Source organism: Giraffa tippelskirchi, chromosome 5 (assembly GCF_054371585.1).
Source record: "Giraffa tippelskirchi isolate mGirTip1 chromosome 5, T2T-mGirTip1v1.2.pri, whole genome shotgun sequence".
Classification (NCBI taxonomy): Eukaryota; Metazoa; Chordata; class Mammalia; order Artiodactyla; family Giraffidae; genus Giraffa; species Giraffa tippelskirchi.
This window is the reverse complement of record NC_137279.1, coordinates 33,097,686-33,125,150: the sequence shown is the minus strand read 5'-3', so window position 1 is coordinate 33,125,150 and position 27,465 is coordinate 33,097,686. Positions and strand designations below refer to the sequence as shown.

The 27,465-nt window shown below is 45.5% G+C and overlaps 1 protein-coding gene and 1 long non-coding RNA gene across 5 annotated transcripts in view; one reads left to right on the top strand and one right to left on the bottom strand.

Annotated features, from left to right (window-relative positions):
* Positions 1 to 27,465, bottom strand: part of CAMTA1 (calmodulin binding transcription activator 1) — a 975,729-nt gene that overhangs the window by 662,571 nt on the left and 285,693 nt on the right. For all 4 annotated transcript variants that reach the window (XR_014053660.1, XM_081490422.1, XM_081490423.1 and 1 more), the window contains one exon: positions 7,263 to 7,330. Coding sequence is in view for 3 of the 4 variants with exons in the window: in XM_081490422.1 (XP_081346548.1) it covers positions 7,263 to 7,330 (68 nt within the window). In the remaining variant the exon portion in view is untranslated. The remainder of the gene's footprint in view (positions 1 to 7,262; positions 7,331 to 27,465) is intronic.
* On the top strand, positions 11,153 to 15,007 carry LOC145506270 (uncharacterized). Its single transcript, XR_014053678.1, has 2 exons — positions 11,153 to 11,234; positions 14,714 to 15,007. It is a non-coding gene; the product is annotated as an uncharacterized LOC145506270 (long non-coding RNA).

Sequence of the window (27,465 nt, the reverse complement as noted above, 5' to 3'; positions counted from 1 at the left end):
TCCTGGGAAGTGGGATTGAGCTGTAGAGCAGAGGGTGGCTACTTCCTACAAGCCTTTTCGGATCATTTGATTGATTAAACTACATGCATGTGTGCTAAGTCGCTTCAGTCGTGTCTGACTCTGCGACCCCATGCACTATAGCCCACTATGCTCCTCTGTCCATGGGATTCTCCAGGCAAGAATACCAGAGTGGGTTGCCATGCCTCCACCAGGGGATCTTCCCAACCGAGAGATTGAACCCAGGTCTCCTGCATTGAAGGTGGATTCTTTACCACTGAGCCACCAGGGAAGCTTCACATGCCTGTGTATTTGAGATTAAAAATAAAGAGTAAAAGAAAGCAGAGGCTGGGGTCAGAAGCTGGCAGCTGCCTAACCCAGTGAGACACGAAACACAAACACCCACTCCCCTCTCTCTGCTCCCTCCCAGGAAGCAGATCCTGGACTTGCACTCCTGGCTCCAGGAAGTGAGGAGGAAGGTGAAAGTTGGCAGGACACAAGAGGACACATGAACCCCAGAGTGTGACAAACACCCCATGCCCACTCACAAAAAGGGCAGCCACTTAAGGCTGTGCAGCCAGAGCCCTGAAGGAAGGAAGCCCTGGTCTGCTCCCAAGGGCACCAGGGACCAGGGTTCTGGGCAGCCAGGATGCCTGCCTCGGCCCCCTTCCTCGGCACTGAGGGGGATCGGTGGCCTCCCCATCTCCTCCGGCTTTGACGCTCTGCATCCCGTGATTCTGGGAAACGCACCAAAATCTGGGGCAGTCCCACTTTGATACCGTGGAGACACCAGACATTTTATCAGGATCCAGGTCACAGCTTCTTCCCTACCTCATTCAGAAACTTATCCCAACTACTGGGGCCCCCAAGGCACATGCCCTCCAGGAGGCCAGGGGCGCTGAGGCTCCTCATGAGTCCTGAGCCAGCAGCCGCCACCCACCGCTACTTTTGTTCTTTGGTTAATGATAAGAGTTTGGACTTTGTCAAGAATTTGCTCAGTGCGTTAGGAAATGCTGAAATGGATGTAACATGACACATCGCTATGCTAATTTGATAGCAGGTTCCCCAGTTCAGCAGAATGCAAAGGTCACCACATTGCAACCATGGCCGACTTGGTTTATTTCTTCTTTTGCAGAAGGACAGAGTCCCAGAAATGATATATGTGCCTGGGGGGCTCCAGGAAGACCTCAGAGCCAAAGGATGGGCAGATTGGGCTGGACATGGGGCATTGGAGGGGAGATCAGTGGCCAAGTACAAGCCAAAGCAGGGGACACAGAAGGTGTGTCTGGAGAGCAGTAGCAGCATCCTAACTGCAGTGGGTACTTTGTGGTGGGGAGTCAGAGAAAATGAATGAGAAAGGGAGGTGGAGGAAATGCGCTAGGACCCTGAACGCAACACTGGACTCCATTCCATAGGTTTTCAAGAACAATGATGCCACGAAAGGAGTGTCTTAGGGAAACCAGGGGGAGGGAATCCAGCCTGGAGAGGGATGTCATTGGAGCTGTTCAGTTACTCAAGAGTGATGCAGATGGCCAGGGCCAGGCCGCAGAGACAGAGGAAAGTAAGCATGTGAGTTACAGTCTGAAACACTGGCAGAACCAGTGACTAACTCCATTCAGGGGAGGAAGAGAAAGCCATGGAGGAGGACAAACGGTAAGCCCTGGAGCCTTTAAGTTGAGGTGGCTCTTCTGAGAGCCAGGGAAATCAGAGAGCAGAAACAGAGCCGGAGCGAGGGCAGGAGAAAGAAGGAAGGTGATGAGTTTGAGATGATACTAAGACAGCCAGGTGTCCAGGAGAGAGGTTCAGGCTAGGGAAGGTCCACAGAGGGTTAATAGTCAAACCCTGGAGTTCTTAAGAGTCCTGGGAGGGAGAACTTTGGAGGAAAGAGCAGAACACCCAAGACTTGGTCCCAGTATCAGCATGGGAAAGACCCAGGGTGGAATATGCAATGGACCTGTGGGGTCTTGAGAGCCTAGAGATGAGGGTGGGTCTCCCACTGAGTCCCTTGGGTCTTCTTGAAACTCAAGTCTCACTTTTCTTCTCCTTTCCCTCCAGACCCTTCCTTCTACTTAGCTGTTTTATTGCTTATTGACCAAGAAGCATTCAGTGTTCATTATAGGAAAATTCTATTATTAGACCTTTAGTGTTTCAGTGTTAAGGTGCTATCTACACAAATCTAATTAATTAATTAGATAATTAATAGCATTTTCCAGCCTCCTAACAGATACAGACAAGATTCCTGGGAAGGAAGTGTTTTCAATTCCATTTTGAGCTTCATGTGTCCCCGGCTTCCAAGGAAGGTTGCGTGTTTCCCAGGGGAGGAGAAATAAATTATTGGGCTTGCTAAATTTTGCAGCCTGCCTGCCTGGGCTCTGCTGGGCTCTGCTCTCTGCCCTGTGGAGGAGCGTGTGCTTCTCCACACTGCCTGCAACTCAGAGGCTAGATCAACTCAAAAGGTCAGCACAGGAACCCAGAGCCAAGCCCATCAGCAAAGGGAGGCTGAGTCTCCCGGGTGGTTCAGAATCAATGGAGATGGGTGGTAGAAAAAAGTAGTGGGACCATTTGCGGGGCCACCTTCACATCCCACACCAGCAGACATGTAGCCTCAAAGCTAAGATTGTGGACTTTGCTGTAAGATAATCCTGGGTTCAAATTCCAGCTCTCACATTTGACTGTGCCATCTTGGACAGATAATACACCCTCTCTGCATCTCAAGTCTGGCAGAGCTGCTGAACAGACTTAAAAGCCCATCACAGAAGTGCCCCAGAGCACAGCACTAGGAAATCTATACAAGACAAAAATAAAGTGGAATAAACCCAGATCTCTCCCTCCACAACCTTCAGACTCACTCTCATTCATTTCATAAATATTCATGGAGCACCCACCATGTGTCCAGCAGTGCTGCAGGCACTGAGGAGACCCCTTGAACAAGCCAGACTGAAAATCCTTCTCCTTGTGGTACTTTTGGAAGGAAAAGAGGTCAGATGATGAATAAGTGAATTAAGTAAACAGGGGAAATACACCATGTCTCAGGTAGTGCAGGGTGCTCTAGAGAAACAGAACACAGGAGCAGAGGAAAGGAATTCCTGCTGGATGGGAAGGGTGTGATTTTTAAATCATGTGTTCATGGAAGACCTCATGGAGAGAATGACACCGAATCAAGGCCAGAAGGAGGAGCTGAAAGAACATTCTAGATGGAGGGGCGGAACCTCCTGATTCTAAGATTCTAAATTCACCTGGCATGGTGGGGAGCATGGAGTCTCCTGGGGTCCCCCAGTGGTATTATTATAGTGCTGAGCACACAGCAAGTGCCAAATAAAGACATCCTGAAGGGTGATTTTTCAAGCTGCCACTTTCAGAAGGTCCCAGTTGCTGATAATACGATACAGGGCTGCTTCAATAATCTGCGTGCAGCTCTGTTGTGGTGACGAAGCCACCCCAGGGGCCCCCAGCCCTGGGAGCCTCCTGCAGCACACCTCATTATTAAACAGGTGAGCGGGGCTCCCGGGACCTTCACTGTAATTAGGGCAGGATCTGAGCAAGGGCTCTATTTATAACCCCCAGCCATTAGCAAGCCAGGGAGACGAGGAGTGGGTCCCTCCACGGCTCCTATACCAACATCTATATGTGAACTGATTACGACAATTAATTTAATAGGGATTCCTCCACACAAACAATGTATCATTTTATTAGGAAACTCTATAAATGTCAGTGGTGCAATTCATTTTTATTAATTTTCTGAAATGAAATTAGTAGTGGCAGCGGCAGCAGCAAACAGAAGTTGTATTGCCTCCTCATTCAGCAGAGTATTGGTGTCATTAATTCCTTAATACCAGGAGGCCGGTTTGCATGAACTCAGCAGTTAACTGCACCAATTAATTTCAATACAAGAGAAGGGAGGGGGGTGGGGAGATCCAAACTCAACCCAACAACTAATTTAGGAAGGTCCTTGAACAACCACAGCAACTTTTCCACCTCCTGGGACAAGAAGCTTTCAAGTGTAAACACGGACTGAATGTTATAATACTAATAGGAATCATTCTATCTTTACCCTCTGTTGTCAGAAAAGAAACTCGTCCTTCCAAAGCCTGGAGAGATCGTGGCAAGTACGTCCCAAAATCAAGGCCAACAGGAAGCATGGGGACGGCCCCTTACAAACAGAACTGCTTGGGCACGAACGCTCATAGCATGCAAAGCAAGATCACAAATACTATCTCATTCAATCCTCGTCATGACCCAGTGAAGACACAATCAACGGTGGCCTCCATCTCATGCATGAAGAAGAAAAAATGGAGCTTTGAAAGGGGCTGAAACAACTCTGTTCAAGTCACAGAGGTACTGAGTGACGGGGCCAAGGCTCAGACCTGGATATGTCAATATCAAAACCCTCATCCCTTCTCTGCCGCCAGGCGCCCCCCTTGTGCCTCGAGACAGGAAGACTCTTGGCTCTATTTATACTCCCCCAAAGTCAAGTGAGTCAGTCACGACCATGAGTGACATTCGCTTCTCAACGGAAACCCGAATTCAGGCTGAAACCCAAGGCAGGATCCCCAACCTGTCGTGCCATCAGGGAGTGACTGAAGCAGGACTTGCGTCCGCACATCTAAAATCAGATATCTAGCCCAGGACGCGTGACAGAGAACCTTGCTCTCTGACTAAAGAGAAGCTCTTTCCTTCCACTTAGATTCAAGAAGTGTTTGGCTGAGGAATGAAGGGCATGTGGAGAGCCTGGAGGCTGCTCGAGATGAGGACCACGGTGGGGAGTTGGGAAATGGTGCCAAGGTGGAAATCAGACAGACTTCCTCCTGCCCAGAGAAACTAGAGCAGCGGTTCTCAAAGTGGGGTCCCCAGCCAGCCACACCCCATCACCTAGGGCTGGTTAGACATACAAAGGATCAGGCCCCACCCGGACATCCTGAATCAGAACCGGGGGTGGGGTCCAGCATGTTACTGGAACAAGCCCCCCGGCTGATTCTGATCCCTGATTAGGTTTGGAAATCACTGCCCTGGAAGAAGTTGCCCCCAAAGAAAGGAGAGATGAGTGCGCCAGGCTCTCCACAGTACAGGACACAGCTGTGCTCACAGACAGTAGATGGGCATCATATTTGCTCTCCCTGCCCCTACTCTGACCACCCTCTTGCAAAGAATGTCTTTCTTGGCATCGTTCTTTCTGGGATTGGCCACAGGAATTGCTTTGGCTAATGGATTTGCAAGCAGATGTGACATATGATGGGCTTACCAGGTGGTGCTAGTGGTAAAGAACCCACCTGCCAATGCAGGAGACATAAGAGACGTGGGTTTGATCCCTGGGCTGGGAAGATTCCCCCGGAGGAGGGCACAGCAACCCACTCCAGTATTCTTGCCTGGAGAATCCCATGGACAGAGAAGCCTGGTGGGCTACAGTCCACTGGGGCCACAAAGAGTTGAACATGACTCAAGTGACTTGGCACACATGCACCCATGTGACATATGAGGCCACATTCAGGGGGCTTCACTGTGCCTACATGGACTGCCTTGGCTTTTAAGCCCCTGCCATTCTCCATGAGAACCAGATGTCCCAGACAGGGAAGTGGGGGTGGGGGGCAGGGAGTGGGGGAGGCTTCTAGGCCTAGGTCCTACAACAGGAAAGCACATCAAGCGGTCCTGAACTCAACCCAAAACCAAAGCCAACCCACAGACCCATGAGCAGGAAATAAACATTTATTGTTATAAGTTACTTAGTTTGGAGATTGTTTCTTACAAGGCATTATCACATCAAAAGCTGACTGATACAAACCATTTGATTTTACAGCAAAGGAAACCATGGCCCCAGAAGGCTGAGAAGTTGAAGAGATCCTACAGAGGGGTTCAGGATGAAAGGTAAAAATATCAGAGTCAACCTCTATCCCCACCTGGGGATGCAAATCTCAAGAACTCCCCTCCCTTTCCTCAATATCCTCTGATACACTCTTTCAAAATGGAAATTTTTGTCCTCATCTAATGGATGTGTGTGTGCTAAGTCGCTTCAGTCATCTCTGACTCTTTGTGATCCTGTAGACTGTAGCCTCCCAGGCTCCTCTGTCCATGGGATTCCCCAGGCAAGAATACTGGAGTGGGTTGCCATGCCCTCCTCCAGGAGATCTTCCTGACCCAAGGATCAAACCCGCATCTCTTACATCTTCTGCGTTGGCAGGCAGGTTCTTTACCAGTAGGCCACCTGGGAAGCCCCATCTTATGGATGCTAACCAGTAAAAACCTAAATGTCATGAAGAAATATTTTAAAGAACCTTCTAAACTGAGTAAATATCTTTCTTCCGTGGCTCAGAAAGGACAAACAGGTCAAGCTGATGGCCAAGTGGGCAGAGGGCACACCCCCACCCCTTTCCCTGGTCTCCCAGTTAACAAACAGGGAATTTGGTGCTTCTGGCCAAAGGAAACAGACTGGGCTTTCCACCTCAGGTTCAAACCCACAGCCCGGTTATCCTGTAAGCTGTGCTCCGGCTAATGCCACTCAAGCTGTTAAACATCTGGGCCCATCACCACTAACAGAAAACCTGTGGCAATTGGAAGAGAGTGGCTGTGTTTTTCCAAAGCTCTAGGATGGAACTTATCAAAAATGAAAAACGAGAGCTAGGGAGGAGAAGAGGCTGCCTTTAAAATCAACCCTAAATCCCAACGTCCCCGTTCTTCACAAACTAATATCCCTCGCACTGACAGAACACAAGTCAGCTGACTCCTCGCCAGTTCCCTCTGTTCCCAGGCGGTGAGACGAGTTTGGTGTCCGTGGCAGTTGGCAGGTTCACGGACAGGGACTAAATAATAAATTGCAAACAGCCATGCCTTTCTGATTGGGGAGATCTTAACACCATCCAGAAAAACTGGACTTTCAGTTTGTGAAACATGTTGAGATGAAAGTGAACAGTTAAGGTAGTTTCTCTTTTTGAAAGCACGTTTATAGAGAACATCAGTGGCACTTTCCCCAAATAAACTTCCCCTGACAATCCTGCCTGCCAAGCCTTTCCAAGCACCCAGCTGAAGGATCCAGCCTTAAGCCAGCAGGTTAAAATTTCCAACTTGCATGACAGCAGCTGCACTGGTTTCAATCCATCCGACTGCATTCACTACCACGATCTTGGGCCAATGAATGAGGCCTCAGTGTTACAAGCTATCAGGCACAGCATGGCATTCTGAACTTGCCCGTGAATGAACTGACCAAACCAAGTAATCAATGAAAATCAATACGTTTACTGCACATATTCAAAAAACCATGAGATCTGGGACATTACCTTGTCTTAGGGGAGGTGGTTAGCCATTCTTCGTGTTTCTCAAATGTTATTAAATAAGCTGCAATTTCCTGAAACAGAAGAATAAAAAGATAATAACAACAATTAGCTCACTTCGGATCCTGAGAGGTAAGAAGGATGATTTTATTTTATTTTATTTTATTATTTTATTTTTTTTGCTGTTTTCCCAGCCACCATCCTCTTTTGTGAGGTTGAAACTTCATCTCTGGTGGAGAAATACTCAACTTGGACTGCGTTTCTATTTTGATTTTTTTTAAAGACCTTTCCATTCAACCTGCCATACCGTAATAATCAAAGCACCGGGTTTCAAAAGATGAGTTGGTGGCAAGGACAAAGATACCTCTCTGTGGAAGGAAAACATCAGACACCGTTCCAGCTTCTAAATGTCATTAATTTGAAGCAGGAGAAAACACGCCAACAACAGGTCTCCACTCGTGCAAGGTCAGAACCAGAAAGTTTAGTCGGTCTCCCTCTGAAACTGGAGTAACCTTTCATCATTGTCACAAGGAGTGTTGCCTTCTCTCAGCATGAGCCCCAAGCGCCGAGCCAAATCACACAAAGATTAAAAAAAGGAAAGAGAAAGCCATATTACAGAGACAGAGACGGCGAGACAGAAAGAGACAGAGAAAGAGCGGGGTGGGGGTTAACCTTTTCTATTTCTGATAATCTACCGAAGAGCACTTCAGAAAGACGAGCCATGTCAGCAGAGTTTAAGACAAAGATGGAGAAAATGTGGGCACCTGAAGGTAAATTAAATATTTATAAACACAACAACATCACTGCAGATAGAATTACTGATTTATTAATCATTTCCATAAAAAGCCAGTGGGTGACATCCACATAAGTCATCGCTCGGGCTCCAAGGCATGATATGGCCCATTACTTCCAGCTCCAAAAGGACCTGCTGACGTGAAATTGGCAGGAACTGTAAGTTAAATTAAGGCTGGACTAGTATGCCGTTCCCTTGATCTTGGTGATGATACAGCACAGAGCTGCCACCCTCGACAACCAGAAAAATGCAGGGAGCCGTCCTCCCTTCTCAACTTCCTGTGCCACTGGGGTTCCGGAAGCGCTCCTGGGGATGGAGTGACAATCAGCCTCCTCCAGGCTTGGACGTCAGGGTGTGGACACCAATGATCACAGAGACGCTAAACTTAGCCTTGAAGGAAAAGAAGAGACAACACCAAAACCAGGGAAACAGGGCAGGTCAATGTAGAAAACACAACCCTGGCCACACAGTATGACAGTCACAGGCCCAGATGGGGGTCAGGGTCTCTCATCATGGTGGAAACTGGCCACAACCACAAGGTAGCCAGGACCACTAACCAGAGCCCCAGCTACATCAGTCCGTTCCCCAAGAAGCTAGGAAGCAGAAACCTATGGCAAAAACAGAGTTGCCCTGTACAGATTTCTTTTTTCCCCCTCTGGCAGTGCTCTGTGACAACCTTGAGGGCTGGGATGGAGTGGAGGGTGGAAAGGAGAGTCAAGAAGGAGAGGACATATGTATACTTGTGGCTGATTCATGTTGCTGTATGGCAGACACCAATGCAACATTGTAAAGAAATTAATTAATGGCCACCTGATATGAAGTGCCAACTCATTGGAAAAGCTCCTGAGGCTAGGAAAGATTGAAAGCAAAAAGAGAAGGGGGTGACAGAGGATAAGATGGTTAGATAGCATCACTGACTCAATGGACATGACTTTGAGCAAACTCCAGGAGATGGAGGACCGGGAGGCTTGGCATACTGTAGTCCATGGGGTCACAAAGAGTTGGACATGACTTAGAGACTGAACAACAACAATCCTCCAATTAAAAATTTTGAAAAAGATTTCTATTGTTGATTGCGGTTAAAGAAGATGATCAACCAGATCATTCTCTTTCCTCTCCTTGGACGATGTCTTCCCTAAGGTCTTATCATAGACAGATACCGCTTTCCGAGGCTGGCCCTCCAAACTCATCATGACAGGGATGGCTGCCTATTTTCAGTGTTCCCGTGGCACCTGGCACCTTCCTCCAGCATGAAGCATTGATTACTCTGCATCCTAATGGCTTATTTACTTGGATAGCATCCCCCACTGGTCCATGTACTCCTCAAGGGCAGGGACTATGTCACCACTGATATATCCCCAGGACCTAACAATGTCCTGATAAATGTTTATTGGATGGATGAATGGATGGGTACATAGGAGGGAGGTATGAAGAGTAAGCACTGTAGAAATAAAAGTGCCTATATAAGGGAGGGATATATGTATATACATGGCTGATTCACATTTTTGGACAGCACAAACTGACACAATATTGTAAAGCAATTAACATCCAATTTAAAAAAATATTATAAAAAATCACCAAACTTCAAAATACTGAAATTCTAGCCTAATGACTTTTTTCCAGGAATAAATCCTATTGTCTATAATGCTATGATTCACTTTTTCTAAAAATTTAGATTTCTTGGTGAAAAAGTGTATATATAAGTAAGGGTGTTTGTGTGTGTGTCCTAAGTATGTTGAGTGTTTGTATACATTTATTACGTAAGATAGTTGAGCGTTCAGTCAGGTCGACTCTTTGCGATCCCACGGACTGTAGCTGCCAGGTTCCTCTGTCCATAGGATTCTCCAGGCAAGAATACTGGACTGGGTTGTCATTACCTCCTTCAGGGGATCTTCTCAACCCAGAGATCGAACCCTTGTCTCCTGTGTCTCCTGCATTTGCAGGCAGATTCTTTACCACTGTGCCACCTGGGAAGTCTAAGAAAGTTGAAGCAAGTGTTTAAAAGTAGCAAAACCCAGCAGCTCCTAGACGACCTTTGCTGGTGAGTTAATTAACTCTGGTCACCTGGGAAGGTGATAGAGTCCAACGGTGAAGAGCACACGCTCTGGAAGCAAACAGACCCAGCTTGGGGGCTGGCTCTGCCACTTACTCACTGTCTAACCTTGAGCATGTTACCTGACCTGTCCAGACCTCGGTTTCCAAGGAAACTGAGATCAAACCACCTCATGGGTAGTTACAAGGAGCGAAAATTCTTAATACCCTGCCTGGCATATAGCAATGCCCAACAATCACTGCTGCCACGATTATGATTAAAAGGTCTACATGGTGCAAGCCGGCTCTACAGAGACCCCTGATGAGGTAGCAAGTACCCAATGGTCCAGCTGCCCATGCTGCTGGACTTACATCCATCAATCCCCACCCTCTACTGCCCTCCACCCCCAATACCCACCATGAATGCTAACATCACAGTGACTCTTCAGAGTCCGTTGGCATCAATCCTTCCCCTTTTCTACTGAAGCCCAACTCATTGCACAAAGCACTGGGAACTAACAGTGGCTGGAGTCAGGAAATAGATAAACTGGGCCATTTTTAAGGTGCTCATCTACCTGACCTTCAGTAGTTTTGATATCTGGGGGAATGGTCTACACCAACTGGAACCCCTGAGACCCAGGCTCTTGCCCAGGCTAAGAGCTGAGAGCTAAGTAACCCCTAAGAGCCCAGAAGGATGGGGGCACAGAGCACTCCAGCCACCTCTAAATTCACCACAGTGTTCCAAAGACACAGAGCCCCAAAGAAGGCCTTCGTGAACAGGCGATGCTTGCCCCAACCTGTCAGTGTTCCCCACTACTGCTACTGTTGTGCAAGGAGAAAAATTCTCTGGACTGCTTATTGCATTCACTATTCACTCTACAAATGTTTATTGAGCACCTACTATGACCAGCCAGTGCAAAAGACCACATGAAGCCTGCCCTTAAAGAGCTCACAGCTGAGGACAAAGAGAAGTCAATGTAATAGTGGGGCTTTCATGTCATCACAGGATCAACTGTCCTGTCAGCTCTGTAACCAGACCCAGTGGGTCATCTCAGGCCTGCCAAGCTACCGTGCAAACAAGCAGAGGCCCCAGGGAATCACACCAATTCATGGACTATCTTCGAGCACTGGCTACACCCTCCTCCACTCTCAAGGTAACAGGGAACCCCCCCCACACATAGATGCATGCCCCTGGTGGAGCACGCGTCCCCCTTAGGAGCAGCCCCTTCAAGCAAAGGAAACTGAATGTCTAGCCCCAGGCTCCCTATTCTGTGGTGCTCACCTTGGCTAAGCCTGAAGCTGGACTTAATCACCAGGGAGCATCGCTCTGCTATTGCCTGACTCCCAGCTGGAATGGGAGTGTCTGGGTCACCTGTCTACTCCCCAACCCAGGCTGTCCAAGCATTTCCCTTTTTCTGGTCTTGGTCTGTCTCATCCTCAGATAGGCAGACCATGGGCCAGACTCTGCCTCCACAAAGCTTAGAATTTTGTTGGGGAGATGGCTAGGCACATCCCAAAGAACCACACAGAATAGTAGATGTTAAAGAGTGTGAAGCAAAGTGAGACTCATCATGACTCAAGAGTCATCTGGGCTATGAAGGGGAATGATTTCAGAGGGAAGGGGGATTTCACCATCTGTGTCATCTTAACAGCTGATGCTGGCAGAGTGATGTCCAAGGCCAGTGAGTGCTCCAGGACTTCACACAGGACAGTCTCACTTAATCTTCAAAACAAACAATGCAGTGGGAACCATGCCCATTTTACAGGTGGGGAACCTGAGGCGCTAGGCAGTTCAGTGACTTGCCCAAGATCATATGGCTATGCTCTGCAGAACTAGAACCTGAATCAATGTGGAATGGCTCCAGAACCCACACTCTACACCACTGATCAGGATTTCTTAAAAGAACAGCTATAATGTGCTCAGAGGGAGGAAAGGAAACCCTGCCCATGGACAGTCGTGCTTCCCCCAGCTCAGGCTAACAGCCTCCTGGTCTCTGCTGAGCTAGAGTCACCTCAATGCCCCACCTCCCTTCAGGGGACCAGGAGCAGTGAGACTAAGCATCTGTGAGCAGGATTCTCTCCTTCCAGCAGGATCAGGCTCCTTTCCACCCCAAAACCTGTGCATGATTCATGGGATCATCTATTTTGGTGACAGGAGAAGTTTCCTATATCCAGGAACCATTTGCTTTAAATGCCTTACAATACAGACAAAACAGACAAAAAGAGAGAGATGCTCTAGCTGAAGAGGGAAAGAGGTTTTGAAAAACGGCATCTTCAGCCCAACTTTCTGGCCCTCCCCACTCTTTCCCTGAGGCTCTACCAACCTAGGGCTCCAAGGAGGACAGATGGAAACACAGATCCAGGCCATCTTGTTTGCATAGAGCAGGAAACAGAGGCCCAGAGACAGGGAGCAACTTGGCCAAGATCACATGTTTGTGACTGAGCCAAACTGGGACTCGGGACTTCCCACCCCAGTACAGGGTGCTCTTTCCCCCTCATTTGTGGCGTCTCAAACACAAGTCTGGCCCAGGAAATTTACGGAGTCCTCAAACCAGAAGAGAACATGCCCCAGCAAAGTGAAAGCTGGGACTCGAACAAAATCACATACACAAATGTTCCCAGCAGCATTGCTCACAATCCCTAGTGTCCATCAACAGACAGACAGGTGGATAAACAGAATGTGTTCTTGCCACACAAGAGGTTATTCAGCCACAAAAAGAAGCAAAGTTCTGACACATGCTACAACATGGATGGACCTTGAAAACATGCTGGTGAAGGAAACCAGACACACAAGACTGCATGTTATATGAGCTCATTGACGTGAAATATCCAGAATAGGCAAATCCATAGTGATAGAAGATAGGTTGGTGGTTGCTAGGGGCTGGACAAGGAGGGGCCATTGGGAGTGACTACTAATGGGGGTTGTGTCTCCTTTTGAGGAAATGAGATTGTCTGGAAGGAGACAGTGGTGAAGGTTATATGCAATATCGAGAATATACTAAATGCCACTAATGGGAAATTTTATGTGTATTTCACCACAATAAAAACAAGAAGAAAGTGCAGACGTCCAGCTCAGTGCAGCCTGGCATGAAGAAAATGCCAGCCCTCCCTTCCTACAAGGTCGGACCCTGCACCCATAGGGCCACCCTGCATGCCTGCAAGTCTCCTCCAGCTCCTCCCTGGCTCCCTTGGGATCTCTCTCTTCCTGGATCCTAAACACTGCATCAGTGCCGAGAAGAACGACTCAACTGTCAGGATGAAGGAATTCACTGCAGGATCCAAAGCAAAGACTGTCCAGCTTGCAGATTTTAAATGTTAGTTTGTTCTTTGGATGTTCAAACAGAAAAACTGCTGCCAAGATACAATGTCTGTGTGTGTCAGGGGGCTCCGGGAATCCCACAGGCCCCTGTATCTGCTTGGCATCAGGTTCCATCCCTGCAGACCAGGGAGGAAGGTGGCCCCTCCCCAAGTGAAGTGAAAGTCACTCAGTCATATCCAACTCTTTGTGACCCCACGGATGGTAGCCCATCAGGCTCCTCTGTCTGTGGAATTCTCTAGGTAAGAATACTGGAATGGGTTGCCATTTCCTTCTACAGGGGATCTTCTCAACCCAGGGACTGAACCCTGGTCTCCTGCATTGCAGGCGGATTCTTTACTGTCTGAGCCACCAGAGATTTCACTGACCAAGCCCCACTGAGAAGGACAGAGTGGGCAGGACTGCCTGCCATTGTTGCCTGGCCACACGCCATGTCACTATGCATCTCTGTCTTCCAAAGTCATGCTGACCGCTCACCGTCCAATTGCCAGGTGGGGCTGGTCCTGTCTGCCCCCAGGTGATGGGTCTGGCGGAGGACTGCAAGCCCATCTTGGTGGTGAGCCAGCTTGGGTCAGCGAGGCTCAGGGTCATCGTCGGAGGCTGCGCTGGGACTGAGGGATGGAAACACAATGTGCTAACCTGTCTCCCCTTGACCCTTCCCACCTCAGCCCCTGTGCGCTGATTCTTCCCACACAAACTTCCTGACCTTGTTCATAGGCCACCTCTTCCAGGGAGTCTTCCCTGCTGTGTCACTCTAGAATGAACTCTAGCTTCTGGAACCTTCTCAGCAGTGGCTGCACCACTCTTGGACCCCAAGCACACTGTGCTTTCTGGGGCTAGTTTACATGCCTGGAGGTTATCCCTTTCTTGTTTTTCATTGTCTGGGGAGGGTCTGAGTCTCAATCCCTCCATCACCAGAGCGCTGAGCAGTTCTTGTATCTGAAGGTGACTGTTGGCAGATAGAGGCTGATTAAAGAATACAAAGTTCTCTTCTAAAGGATGCAGACAGAAAGAGCCCATGTCTGAGCCAACTTTGCTACAAGCTGGGGGGTTGGGGGTAGAAAAATAAACGTGCACCTGCCATCAAGGCTCGATGCCCTACATGAAGAGGTTTGACAGAAATGTTCTGCAAAGCTCTCCACATCCAAAAAGGCAGCACCCGGCCAGCCCATCAGCACCAGAGCAGCACTGTCCAGCAGAAACAGAACATGAGCCACAAAGGCAAGCCATGGGTGTGACTTTTTAATTATAGAAGTCACATTTTTTAAACAGTATAAAGAAACAAGAGCAATTAATTTTAACAATATTTTTTTTCAGACTTCCCTGGGTGGTCCTGTGGTTAAGAATCTGCCAGCCAATGCAGGGGACACAGGTTCGATCCCTGGTCCGGGAAGATTCCACATGCCTCGGAGCAACTAAGTCCATGGGGCACAAATACTGAAGCCTGTGTGCCCTAGAGCCCGTGCTCCACAACAAGAAAAGCCACCACAGTGGGAGGCCCATGCACCACAACTAAAAAGTAGCCTCTGCTCGCTGCAACTTAGAGAAAGCCACACAGCAACAAAGACCCAGTGCAGCCAAAAATAAACAAAAATTTGAATAATAATAAAATACTTTTCAATATATTTTATACTTTAACCCAATATATCTAAAATATTATGATTTCACTAGTTCTATTTTTTAAAGCAGTCATGAGCTATTTCACAGTATTTTCATACTAAGTTTCCAAACCCCAGAGTGTATTTCCCATTTCCAGTCCATCCCAGTTGGGAGCAACTGTATTGCAAGATCTGGACAGCTACCTGTGGCTGCCATGTTGAGCAGAGCAGCTCCAGATGTAGACATCACAGGAGCCTGCAAATCTCAGCATGCCTCCTGGAGCCAAGCCCCCTGCATCCACAGGGCTGAGGTGGAGCCCAGGTGTGAATAAAGAGTCACCTGAAGCAAACCGCTGCCTTTGAAGCAGGGCTCACTGGTCCACCTAGGAGGTGAGGAGCCATGTCCTGCCTCCAAGAGGCTGTGCCTGTTTGGAAGAGGATATGGGATTCTCAGAGGAGCTGGATTCACCCACACTGTCACAGCCATTCCTTCTCCACAAGTCACTCACTGAGGACACCCCTTACCACTGCCGATCCCAGAGCAACTGACTCTCCCTTCAGCCATTTCCTCTGAAGCTGCCCTCAGAAAAAGGACTGGGCCCTCCCAGGCCTTCCATCAGCTCTCCCTGGGGCAGTCCATTCTCTATCTGGGTGTCCAGTGTCAACGAAAGAGCAAAGTCAGTCTTCAGCGGTTTTTAGTGCTTATTGGGACAAATTCAACAAACAAACGAACAAAAGCAACAACCAGCTATACAAAGATATGTTTTGTTTTTTTATTCTACTGACTCCAAGTAAAGGAAATATCTGTGGTCTACACAATCTCAGATATTTTGCACACACACACACACACACACACACAAATACAGATCTTTCAGCCAAGGGATAATTTTTTAAAGTTTGTTTTTTATAAGAGTTTTGCACAAGGGTTTTATCTGTAAGGGACCAAAGCTGAGGGGGAAAAAAAAACCAGGACTCTCCCAGCAGCTGGCCCCAGCATCTGCTAGAGCCACAAAATGCAATTATATTACTCCCAAACGAGAAGTAAAAATATCTTGCTTCCAATACTCTTGGTTTTAAGATTCATACTTAATGTCCTCTGGGTATTTCAGTGGTGCCAGATCTCTGTTATGTACTTTATTAGGGATGTGTGAATGTCATATTAATGACTTCTAACCAACATGTTTACAGTGGCAGGGAACTTTCCCAGAACACACTACTCACTGCACTTTACCAAAAATAATAATAATAATAATAATTGGCCTTAATTTAAATAAATAAATAGCCATTCCATACCCTGCTCCCAGTGGCATGCCCCACCTGCTGTCTACAGGGCACCCCATGCATGAAGCTGGTGGGTCTCCTCTTCCATGATAAACATTCCAACACAGAGTTTAAGAGCACCATACCCCTTCTGTACACATCCTGTTTCCATCTTTGAAAGTGAAAGCATTAGTCACTCAGTCATGTCCAACTCTTTGCAACCCCGTGGACTATAGCCCCCATGAACTATAGAGTTAATGGAATTCTCCAAGCAAGAATACTGGAGTGGATAGCCATTCCCTTCTCCATGGGATCTTCCTGAACCAGGTATCAAACCCAGGTCTCCCACATTGCAGGAAGATTCTTTACTATCTGAGCCACTAGGAAGCATGTCCCCAAAACTCAGATGGCCAGGCCAACACTCTCTATGAAATGTTCTCAGTCCCCACTCGAAGGGTAAAACCAACACCACAAATCATGCTTTCGAAATGACCAGCTCTTGTGATAAACAAAAGCATATAGAATAATGGCTTATACTTTTATTTATACAAAGGGTAGCATAGTTCTACTCTGACAATTTATGAGGGTGCTGGTGATTAAGATCTCAGGGACCCAAGGGTGTCTGGAGGACTTTCTATGAAATGGTTAGTAGCAATTCAGGATAAATTCCTAACAGCACAGACTTATGAAATAAAGCCTGGCTCAGTTGGCTGTCTGTTATTTAGATGTGGGAAAGCATTCTCATGACCATCAAAGTGCCAATCAGAGCAGAAACAATGAGCTATCATAAAAAGTCAGAGAAAGATTCAGGGAGGAAGCAGTTCCTCCAGTCTCTAATTCATTTCATTATCCACTCATTGGTCCCATCATATGATGAATTATTGAGCACCTACTATATGCCAGGCGCTACCCGAGGCCCTAATGATACAAAGACATATAAGTGATGGTCCTGAGAAATACAACTAGGAAGACAGAGCTGTGGGATCCAGGGCTATTGTCAATTGCAAAACAAATGATGAATGCTAAATTAGCAGCATGAATAATGTGTTCATACTGGGAAGAGAAGGGAAGGTTTCTCCAATGAGCCAATGTTCAGACTGGGTCTTGAAGAATAAGTAGGAGGTTGCCAGGCTGACAAATGGTAAAGGCATCAGGGAAAGGAAGTGGCCAGTGCAGAAACAGGAAAGTGGGGAAAGCAAATGTGCTTGGGAGACTTGGCGTAACGTGAAGTCATAGAGTCTGCAGGGCACAGGGAAGAATAGGACCCAGAACTGGAAGGGGTAGAGAGACTGCAGAGGAAGGAAGATGCTGGGAAAATGGAGCTTTATCCACAAGAGCCAGGGGAGCCATGGAAAGCTTACAAGTGGAAAGGAGACACAAAAAGAGTTATGCTTCAATATTTTTTGACCATGCTGCACAGCATGTGGCATCTTAGTCTCCCAACTAAGGATCAAACCTGTGTCCCAACATTGGAAGCACCAAGTCTTAACCACTGGACAGCCAGGGAAGTCCCAAAAGAGCTGTGCTTTATTTTTTATATATATTTTTAAATTAGCTTATTTATTTTAATTGGAGAATAATTACTTTACAATATTGTGATTGTTTCTGCCATACATCAGTATGAATTGACCACAGGTATACATGTGTCCCCCACATCCTGAACCCCCCTCCCACCTCCCCACCTTATCAACTGTGCTTTAGAAACATCAGTCTGATGGTGCCGGAGCAAAGAAGGGGCTACTAGCCAGAGACTATGATTAGAGCCCAGGAAGGAGAGGGTGAGATCTGACCTATGACAGTGGGGACAGGCAAGGTGGAACTAAGTTGTATTGTTTCAAAAGTGAAAAAGTGGGGCTGCTTGAAAGCCAATTGGCTGGAGAAAATGAGTGAGAGGGAGGCAGTGAGGGTGCTTCCAAAGCAAACAAGCCCAAGGGCTGAATCAACCCCAGATGTGCTTGCTTGGTGAACATGGCATTTGTTCCCATTTGGCTTATTTGCCAACATTAAAGATTGGGAGATGGGGATTTGTAGTTCCCTTGAAGCCTAAGGGAACCCACATCCCTCTGAGCCCACATCCCTAGAGACCACCCACTGCTTGGAATTGAGGAACAGCCGCCTGGAATCCCCACCTGGCTGATCTCTTCACCCACAATACATGCCTGGACCTAGAAGGCAGGCATCTTTGGGGCTCCATCTTTGGAACTCTGATGTTCCTGGCATTGGAATTGAATAGCTTGTAGGATCAATAACAGTATACATTATCCAGAAAGAAATACATTTAGAGCAACAGATTTTAGAAGAGAGGTATGTTAACCAGAATACTCATTGCTTCTAGGACAATGACATTTGCTGAATTGACTGGACCCAAGATTACCCCAACTTCTATTTCAGCATTATGCTGGTTGTCAATTTATTATCTCTCAGCTCCAATTTCACCCTTATTTGTCCTGTACTGTGACACTGAAGGTGGGCCCCATAAACATTTCTCCCTTGCTGGTTTGGCAGAATGTTAGGCTTCTTTAATAGAGCAATGAAGTGCCCCTGCAAGATGATGGTGGCAAAACATCCCTTCTGGTGTCTGTCCTGTGTCACTATTATTATGATCATCATTATTGTTCAAAGCGGGAGCCCAGTGGCCATGCAGATGAGTGCCAGCCATGTCCCCATGGCATGCCTCCCCTCTACTGGCAGGCTGCAGCTCTGGTCTACCTGATGCCCTCAAGTAACAGTGAGCCACTCCTGTAGACCACCTGCAGCCCATGGCCTTTGGCAGCCAGCATCCTCACTGTGGTGGCCCTGTGCTCTGAAGAGGTTCAAACTGCAGCCTATGCAGTGGGGGGGAGGGCACTCTTTCAGTTCTTAGTTTATTAATTGTCTACTCTTTCTCAGCCTACAGGTAGTTGCTGCTCTAAGAAGTACTAGAGACTTCCAGAACCCTTAGAATTCTCTTTTATCCCTCTGAGGAGTCAATCACCTTTTACTAGTTAACAATTCTTTATGTTACATTTTCTCTGTTCAAATAACCAACATGGTTTCTGTGTCCTGACTGCACCCTGAGTGGTGTAAGAATTGTCCACAGTCCTGAAAGATGATGCTGTGAAATTGCTGCACTCAATATGCCAGCAAATCTGGAGACCTCAGCAGTGGCCACAGGACTGGAAAAGGTCAGTTTTCATTCCAACCCCAAAGAAAGGCAATGCCAAAGAATGCTCGAATGACCACACAATTGCACTCATCTCACATACTAGAAAAGTAATGCTCAAAATTCTCCAAGCCAGGCTTCAGCAATACGTGAACTGTGAACTTCCAGATGTTCAAGCTGGTTTTAGAAAAGGCAGAGGAGCCAGAGATCAAATTGCCAACATCTGCTGGATCATCACAAAGCAAGAGAGTTCCAGAAAAACATCTATTTCTGCTTTATTGACTATGCCAAAGCCTTTAACTGTGTGGATCACAATAAACTGTGGAAAATTCTGAAAGAGATGGGAATACCAGAACATCTGACCTGTCTCTTGAGAAACCTGTATGCAGGTCAGGAAGCAACAGTTAGAACTGGACATGGAACAACAGACTGGTTCCAAATAGGAAAAAGAGTACGTCAAGGCTGTATATTGTCACCTTGCTTATTTAACTTATATGCAGAGTACATCATGAGAAACACTGGTCTGGATGAAGCACAAGCTGGAATCAAGATTGCCAGCAGAAATATCAATAACCTCAGTTATGCAGATGACACCACCCTTTATGGCAGAAAGTGAAGAAGAACTAAAGAGCCTCTTGATGAAAGTGAAAGAGAAGAGTGAAAAAGTTGGCTTAAAGCTCAACATTCAGAAAACTAAGATCATGGCATCTGGTCCCATCACTTCATGGGAAATAGATGGGGAAACAGTGGAAATAGTGTCAGACTTTTTATTTTTGGGCTCCAAAATCACTGCAGATGGTGATTGCAGCCTTGAAATTAAAAGAGGCTTACTCCTTGGAAGGAAGTTTATGACCAACCTAGATAGCATATTTAAAAGCAGAGACATTACTTTGCCAACAAGGGTCCATCTAGTCAAGGCTATGGTTTTTCCAGTAGTCATGTATGGATGTGAGAGTTGGATTATAAAGAAAGCTGAACGCCGAAGAATTGATGCTTTTGAACTGTGGTGTTGGAGGAGACTCTTGAGAGTCCCTTGGACTGCAAGAAGATACAACCAGTCCTTCCCAAAGGAGATCAGTCCTGGGTGTTCATTGGAAGGACTGATGTTGAAGCTGAAACTCCAGTACTTTGGCCACCTCATGCAAAGAGTTGACTCATTGGAAAAGATCCTAATGCTGGGAAGGATTGGGGGTATGGGAGAAGGGGATGACAGGATGAGATGGTTGGATGGCATCACCGACTCGATGGACATGGGTTTGGGTAGACTCCAGGAGTTGGTGATGGACAGGGAGGCCTGGCGTGCTATGGTTCATGAGGTCGCAAAGAGTCAGACATGACTGAGCAACTGAACTGAACTGAATTGAACTGAAGATAAAATATTTACAACCTCACTGCTCTGCCATCTTAGAAGACATTCTAAAAAGCATAGGGGGAATAAAAAATCACCTGAAGGAAAAAAAAAGATGCTTTGAGGGAAAATATACAAATTGCCCTAGTGATCACTCTATAGCAAGTTTCCTAGACACCAACCACAGAGTAGTTTGAAAGCCATTGGAACAATGTGTGTCTTCTACTTTAATTTGTAAGAAGATCAAATCTGCCTATATGCTGCTGCTGCTGCTGCTAAGTCGCTTCAGTCGTGTCCGACTCTGTGCGACCCCATAGATGGCAGCCCACCAGGCTCTGCCGTCCCTGGGATTCTCCAGGCAAGAATACTGGAGTGGGTTGCCATTTCCTTCTCCAGTGCATGAAAGAGAAAAGTGAAAGTGAAGTCGCTCAGTCGTGTCCGACTCTTCCTGACCCCATGGACTGCAGCCCACCAGGCTCCTCCGTCCATGGGATTTTCCAGGCAAGAGTACCGGAGTGGGTTGCCATTTCCTTCTCCAGTGCATGAAAGAGAAAAGTGAAAGTGAAGTCGCTCAGTCGTGTCTGACTTTTCTCTACCCCATGGACTACAGCCCACCAGGCTCCTCCGTCCGTGGGATTTTCCAGGCAAGAGTACTGGAGTGGGTTGCCATTTCCTTCTCCACTGCCTATATGGAGAGATAAAAAAGCATTTCTTGCAGAATAGACTAAAGGTACTTCTGTCTCCCTTTGGCTGTGTGATCTGGGGGGGTAAGTCACTTGACATGTCCTCACCTGAAATGTGGGATTAAGAACCCACCTGCCAATGCAGGAGATGTAAGAGACACAACTTTGATCCCTGGGTTGGGAAAATCCCCTGGAACAGGACATGGCAATCCACTCCAGTATTTATGCCTGGAGAATCCCATGGACAGAGGAGCCTGGCAGGCTACAGTCCATAGGGACTCACAGAGTCAGACACAACTGAAATGATTTAGCACACATGCATAACATAGGGTAATATATGCAGATTCTGGGCACACAGGGTTAAAACTTTCAAAAGTCAGCTCCATTGAGGTATAATTCACATACTATAAAATTCAACTCATTTTAAATGCATAGTTCAATGAATGCTAACAAATACATTACATTATCTATCATCACATTCAAGATATAAAACATTTTCAGCACCAAGGAAAGTTCCCCCATACTCCTTTTCTGTTAATCTCCCTCATTCCTCTAGCCTCAAGCAAGCATTGATCTGCTTTCTGTCACTGTAGATTAGTTTTGCCAGCTCTCCAATTTTATATAAATGAAACCATACAGTAAATACTCTGTTTGCTTCTGGTTTCTTCCATTCAAGATAATGTTTTTGAGATTAATCCATATTGTTGTGTGTATCAGTAAGTAATCCATTTCTTTTTATTGGAGAGTGTTATTCCATTGCATGGATATATCATAATTTGTTTAGCCATTCAAACGTTGATGAACATTTATGTTGTTCTCAGTTTGGGGCTGCTATGAATAAACTATTATTAACATTTATTTACAAGTTTGGGGGCAGACATATGTTTTCATTTCTCTCTGGTAAAAACCTAGGCATGAAATGGCTTGGTCATATGATAAATATGTGTATAACTTTATATGAAACTGCCAAAGTGCATTCCAAAGAAGCTGTGCTATTTTATATTTCTATCATGTATATGAATTAAAGTCGCTCCTCATCTTTGCCGATACTTGGAACTGTCGTTCCAATTTTAGCCATTGTCATAGATGTGCAGTCATCTCACTGCAGCTTCACTTTGCTTTTCTCAGTGACTAATAATATGTAACATTTATTCATGCACTTGTTGACTATTTATATATTTTCTTTTCTAAAGTCTGTTTTAATGTTTGCCCAATTTTTAATTGGGTTGTTTTTCTTTCTATTGTTGAATTTTAATAGTTCTTTTGTATTTTGAATTTGAGTTCATCAGGTTTATTCATTACAAATGTTTTCTTTCAGTCTTTGGCTTACTTTTTCATTTTCTTAAAGGTCTATTTTGAAGAGAAAAAGGTTTTAAATTTGGTTAAAGTCTCCTTTATCATTTTTTCTTCTTCTGCCCAATTTAAGAAATATTTGTCTACTCCAAGTCCTCTGGTTGTTATTTGAAATGTTTAGACGGTTTGTGTTTAGTGTCATTGTTGATGTGGTTGAGTTTACGTTTACCAGCATGCTATTTTTTTCTGTTTATTCCATTTGTTCTTTGTTCCCTTTTCCTGCTTTTCTTGCCTTCTATTGGATTAACTGATTTTTTTATTATTCCATTTATCTCCACCATTGACTTATTAGGTGTGTTCCTGTTTTGTTTGTGATCACTCTAGGATTTACATTATGTGTCCTTAACTTAACAGAATCTACCTTCAAATAATATTATCACACTTGGCTATATCATAAGGCTTCAACAGTGTGCTTCCAGGTTGTCCCTTCTTTCATTCCTGTTATTGTTTGTTGTCATATATTTTATATCTCTCTGAGTTCTAGAACCCCAATGCAGTGATTTAAGCAATTCATTATCTTTTAAAGAAATTTAAAATGAAGAAAATTCTCTGGTATTTACGTATGTATTTGCCATTTCAGCACTAAGTCCTCACTTTTTTTATAGCCCCAAATTTCCATCTGATGTCATTCTTCTTCACACAAACATCCTTTAACAGTTCTTATAGTATGGGTCTCCAGGCAAGGAGTTCTCTGAAGTGCATGGAGGAGTCTGTCTGTCTGCCTGTTGGAAAACATCTTCACTTCACTTTCATTTTTTAAGGATAATTTCACTGAATATAAAATTCTAGGCTGACAGGATTTTTCCCTTCCAGCACATGAGATATCATTCTATTGTTTTCTGGCTTGCATGGTTTCTGACGAGAATTCTACAGAAATTCTTGGTCCCACCACCTTCTCACTCAGGTTGATTTCTGACTCAGGTCCTAAAATTATCCCTTATTTGAAGCTGTTTATGGTGTTCTTTGCTTTGGTTTTCTTTGTATTTAACTTGCTTGGGGTGTGTTGAGCTTCTTGTACCACTGAGTTTATAGTTTTCATCAAATTTGCAAAGCTGTCAGGCATTACATCTTTAAATACAGACAATTAGACTTTGTTCTGGCAGGCATTTGATTTACTTGTGGATTAACCTGATCCTCTCCAGACTTATTTATAATCTTTGTAAAGGTGGGTCTGCAGTACCTCTTACTCTAAAATGTTTTAGCCATACTTTTATTTTTCCTTCTGTACTAAATGTCTCCTTTATTCAATGAGACTCTCCAATCTGGCTGCAGAATTTGAACAGTTCTGAGTCCTGTATGACCTCTGGGAATTTTTCACCTCATAGCCTCTAGATGCTTTTAACCCAGATTTTCAGATTTTATCCTTATATTTCAACAGTTTAGAAATCAATAGAACTTTCCAGGGGACCCATGCAGATATCTGTAACACTTTTTCTCTGCAAGGCTCTCTCCTCCATGATAGTCCACCTTCTGAATTTTGGCCATCTCAACCCCCCCAAACTCTGATGTCTGTCTCTTCAACTCAGCAAGATGACTGTATTCTATGTGGGGTGCCTCCCTGAAGCCGGTCTTGAAATGCCTTGAAACAGAAATACAGAGTGACTGTCAGACTCACAATCTTCTCTTGGGAATCATGGTCCTATCTGAGTATTGCATAACATCTGAAAATATTTATCTCATGTATTTTGTCCAGCTTTATCATTATATATGGTAAGAGGACAAATCTGGTCCCAGTCACCCCATCATATGAAAGTCGCTCAGTCATGTCTGACTCTTTGTGACCCCATGGACTATACAGTCCGTGGAATTCTCTAGGCCAGAATACTGGAGTGGGTAGCCTTTCCCTTCTCCAAGGGATTTTCCCAATCCAGGGATCAAACCCAGGTCTCCCTCATTGCAGGCAGATTCTTTACCAGCTGAGCCACAAGGGAAGCCCAGTCATTCCCATCATGGACAGCAGCAAAAGCCTTATTATGGTTTCTTAGATTTTTGTTTTAATCTTTGAGAAGTCAGCAATCTTTGGACAAAAGACAAAGCCAGACTAAGGCAAAAGGGTTAAAACTCTGAGGGTGTCATTGTGGCCTCAGAGAGAGACTTCTATGAAGCCTAAGCAGATTCAGGTTTTCTCAAATACCAAAAATCAGATGGGGAAGATAGCATCCAGGGACAAGTGAGTCCTGATTCTGCTTTAACAACGCCCATCCTTCACCTCTACCCGTGGATGAAGATGTAGACTTGCTGCTCTGAAAGATTCAGTTCAAGAATTAGAAGAGCCTAAAAGAGCACAGATTGTTGTTATAAGTCCTTCCAGAACAGCAATAAAAGCCTGAATATAAAACAGAAGTAGTGTTGCAAGAATTTGGCTTCTTTTTCAACCCTGGCAGGATTCTATCTGCACTGAGAGTGTCGCTGACAGCCACACACTGCCAACTCCCATTAAGAACCAGGGACAAGGGACAAGCTATGTAAAAATATCCTGTATCCACTTGGTCTTTGTGTATATACCTCCCTTTGAGATAAACCATGAATCCCTGGTTAAATAAATCAGGGATTTATATCAGGGTTTGTGTGTTCTCTTCCTACTGATAGATAACCCCACCCACAACGCCCAAAGCTTCTACCTCTGATCTAACATATTAACCAATAGAGCCTTTTGTAAATGGGTTTTAAATCACTTAAAGAGATTAGAAAAAGGCTTTGAAGGTAGCAGATGATGGCTCTGGCACCTATAGAAACAGAGTAGAGGTGAGCATCTTGCTTGGTACCCGTCCTTTCCTGCCTCCAAGCAAAGCAGAGTCACCTAACTCTGGGGAACTAAATTTCCTTGCAGAACAAACTCCAACACTTACCCTAACCCCTCCCAGTCCCCAGACCCAATAAAACTAACAGAAACAGAAGCAAACAATCTTAAAATTAACACATCCAAGATACAAGCAGAAACCATTGATCAAAACCTGCTATCTTCCTTCACAGCCGACAGTTCCAGAACAGCCTAACACCCCATAATGGAACCCCATTATCTACAAAAGAAATTCGTTCCAGAGGACAGCCACAAACAAAGACAGAATCAAAGGCAGCAGGCAAAGGAGGGGGACTCCGGAGCTCTCCTCTGCTCCCACAGAAGGAGTGCGACACTCAAGCTGAGAGAGCCATTAGAACAGCAGCAAGGAGAAGGCACTCCCCACAAGTTATGAAACTGAGAACAAAATTAAGGAAGAGTCCAGTGGGGATGGAAGGCTGGGGAGCCTACTTCTTCCCATCTGTGCAAAAAAGCAAAACAAGCTGATTTCATGAAGGAAGAAAATAGAGTCAACAAATACCCCTCCTTAAGTTCCAGAACTGTCTAAATTCGGAAAATACAGGGATTCCAGCTAAAGTAGGGAGGAAGATTCATTAGCAAATGCCTCAAATCCTTAATTCGCACTTCAAACAAACAAGTTAATTGTGTAGCTAACAGAGTGTGACTTGATTATAAGCCACTGGTGGCCATTAACAGATGAAAGGTGTTTGGATTTCAATAGTGTTTGGATTTCATAACCCGCCTTCACAGGAGAAGTTAAGCTTAGTCACCACCTCCATTTGTAACACCTGTGATCATGAGTCCCACATGGCAAGCAAGCACCCCAGCTTTGAGCTTTTAGAATTGAAGAGTAAACAGGAGGGGAATTCATGAATTTTCTAGAGCTAATTGTTCTGCCCTGTTTTGAAGCACAGTAGGGTTTGGTCTCAGAAGGCCTTAACATATGCATGAACACAGCCTTTCTAGCTGACATACAACTCAAAAGGCCCACTGCTACACAGCTTCAGCAGGAATTCCATTGAGAAAGCTGAATAGGACCAGTCTCCAATCCTCAGATATTATTAATCAATCATGTAGATGCCCTATTCCCAAAGACATAAGCCTAAGTTATAGGAGGCCTTAATTAAAACTACAGAAATAGATGCATCCAAAAAGTGACCACTGACAAATCTAAGTCAGTCTTTAGGTTGACCAGGTGAGCCCTACCCTAAGAATTCTGATCCCATTAAAAGGAAAAAAAAAAGAGATCTTCCTCTTTCTTGCTTCTTGATAATGTCAGGCAGTAAATGAAAGATAAGGAACCCAAAAGCACCATGCGGTGTTCATCTGAAGAGCAGCAGTGGCTGCAGTCTATCAAATATACCTTCCTGAGAACCTCAGGATGTGATGATGCACGTAATGTCAACACTTTCATATTTTGTAAAAGGTGACTTTGCTTTTCAAAGAGTCCCAATAGGGCAACATCAATAGTAGGAGGACAAAATTGGTCCTTTTTCTTCTGGTCATATAAAAAAGAGAGAGAGAGAGAGAGATTCCAATAAAAGGAATCTCTCCCTGTCCAATGTGATGACCATCTACCAAGTCAAGCCCAGTGGATCTGTATCTAGCAGCACCCCTAGGAGAGCAGTATCAAAGAAATATTCTTATCCTCACTGGTTGGGCTCCATTAATTCCTTGAGAATCTGGGTCAAGCATTATGGGGGATGTAAGCCATGGAGACGACCTAGCCTTCTCTTCAGGAAGCTTATGATCTCAGAAGACTAGGCACCTAAATTAGAGAGTGACACAAGACCCTAAGACCACTAAGATCCAAAGTGGGTCATGGGAAGCCCAGGAAGAGACAGGGCAATGCAGGCTGGGGGAATCAAAATAAGAAATCATAATG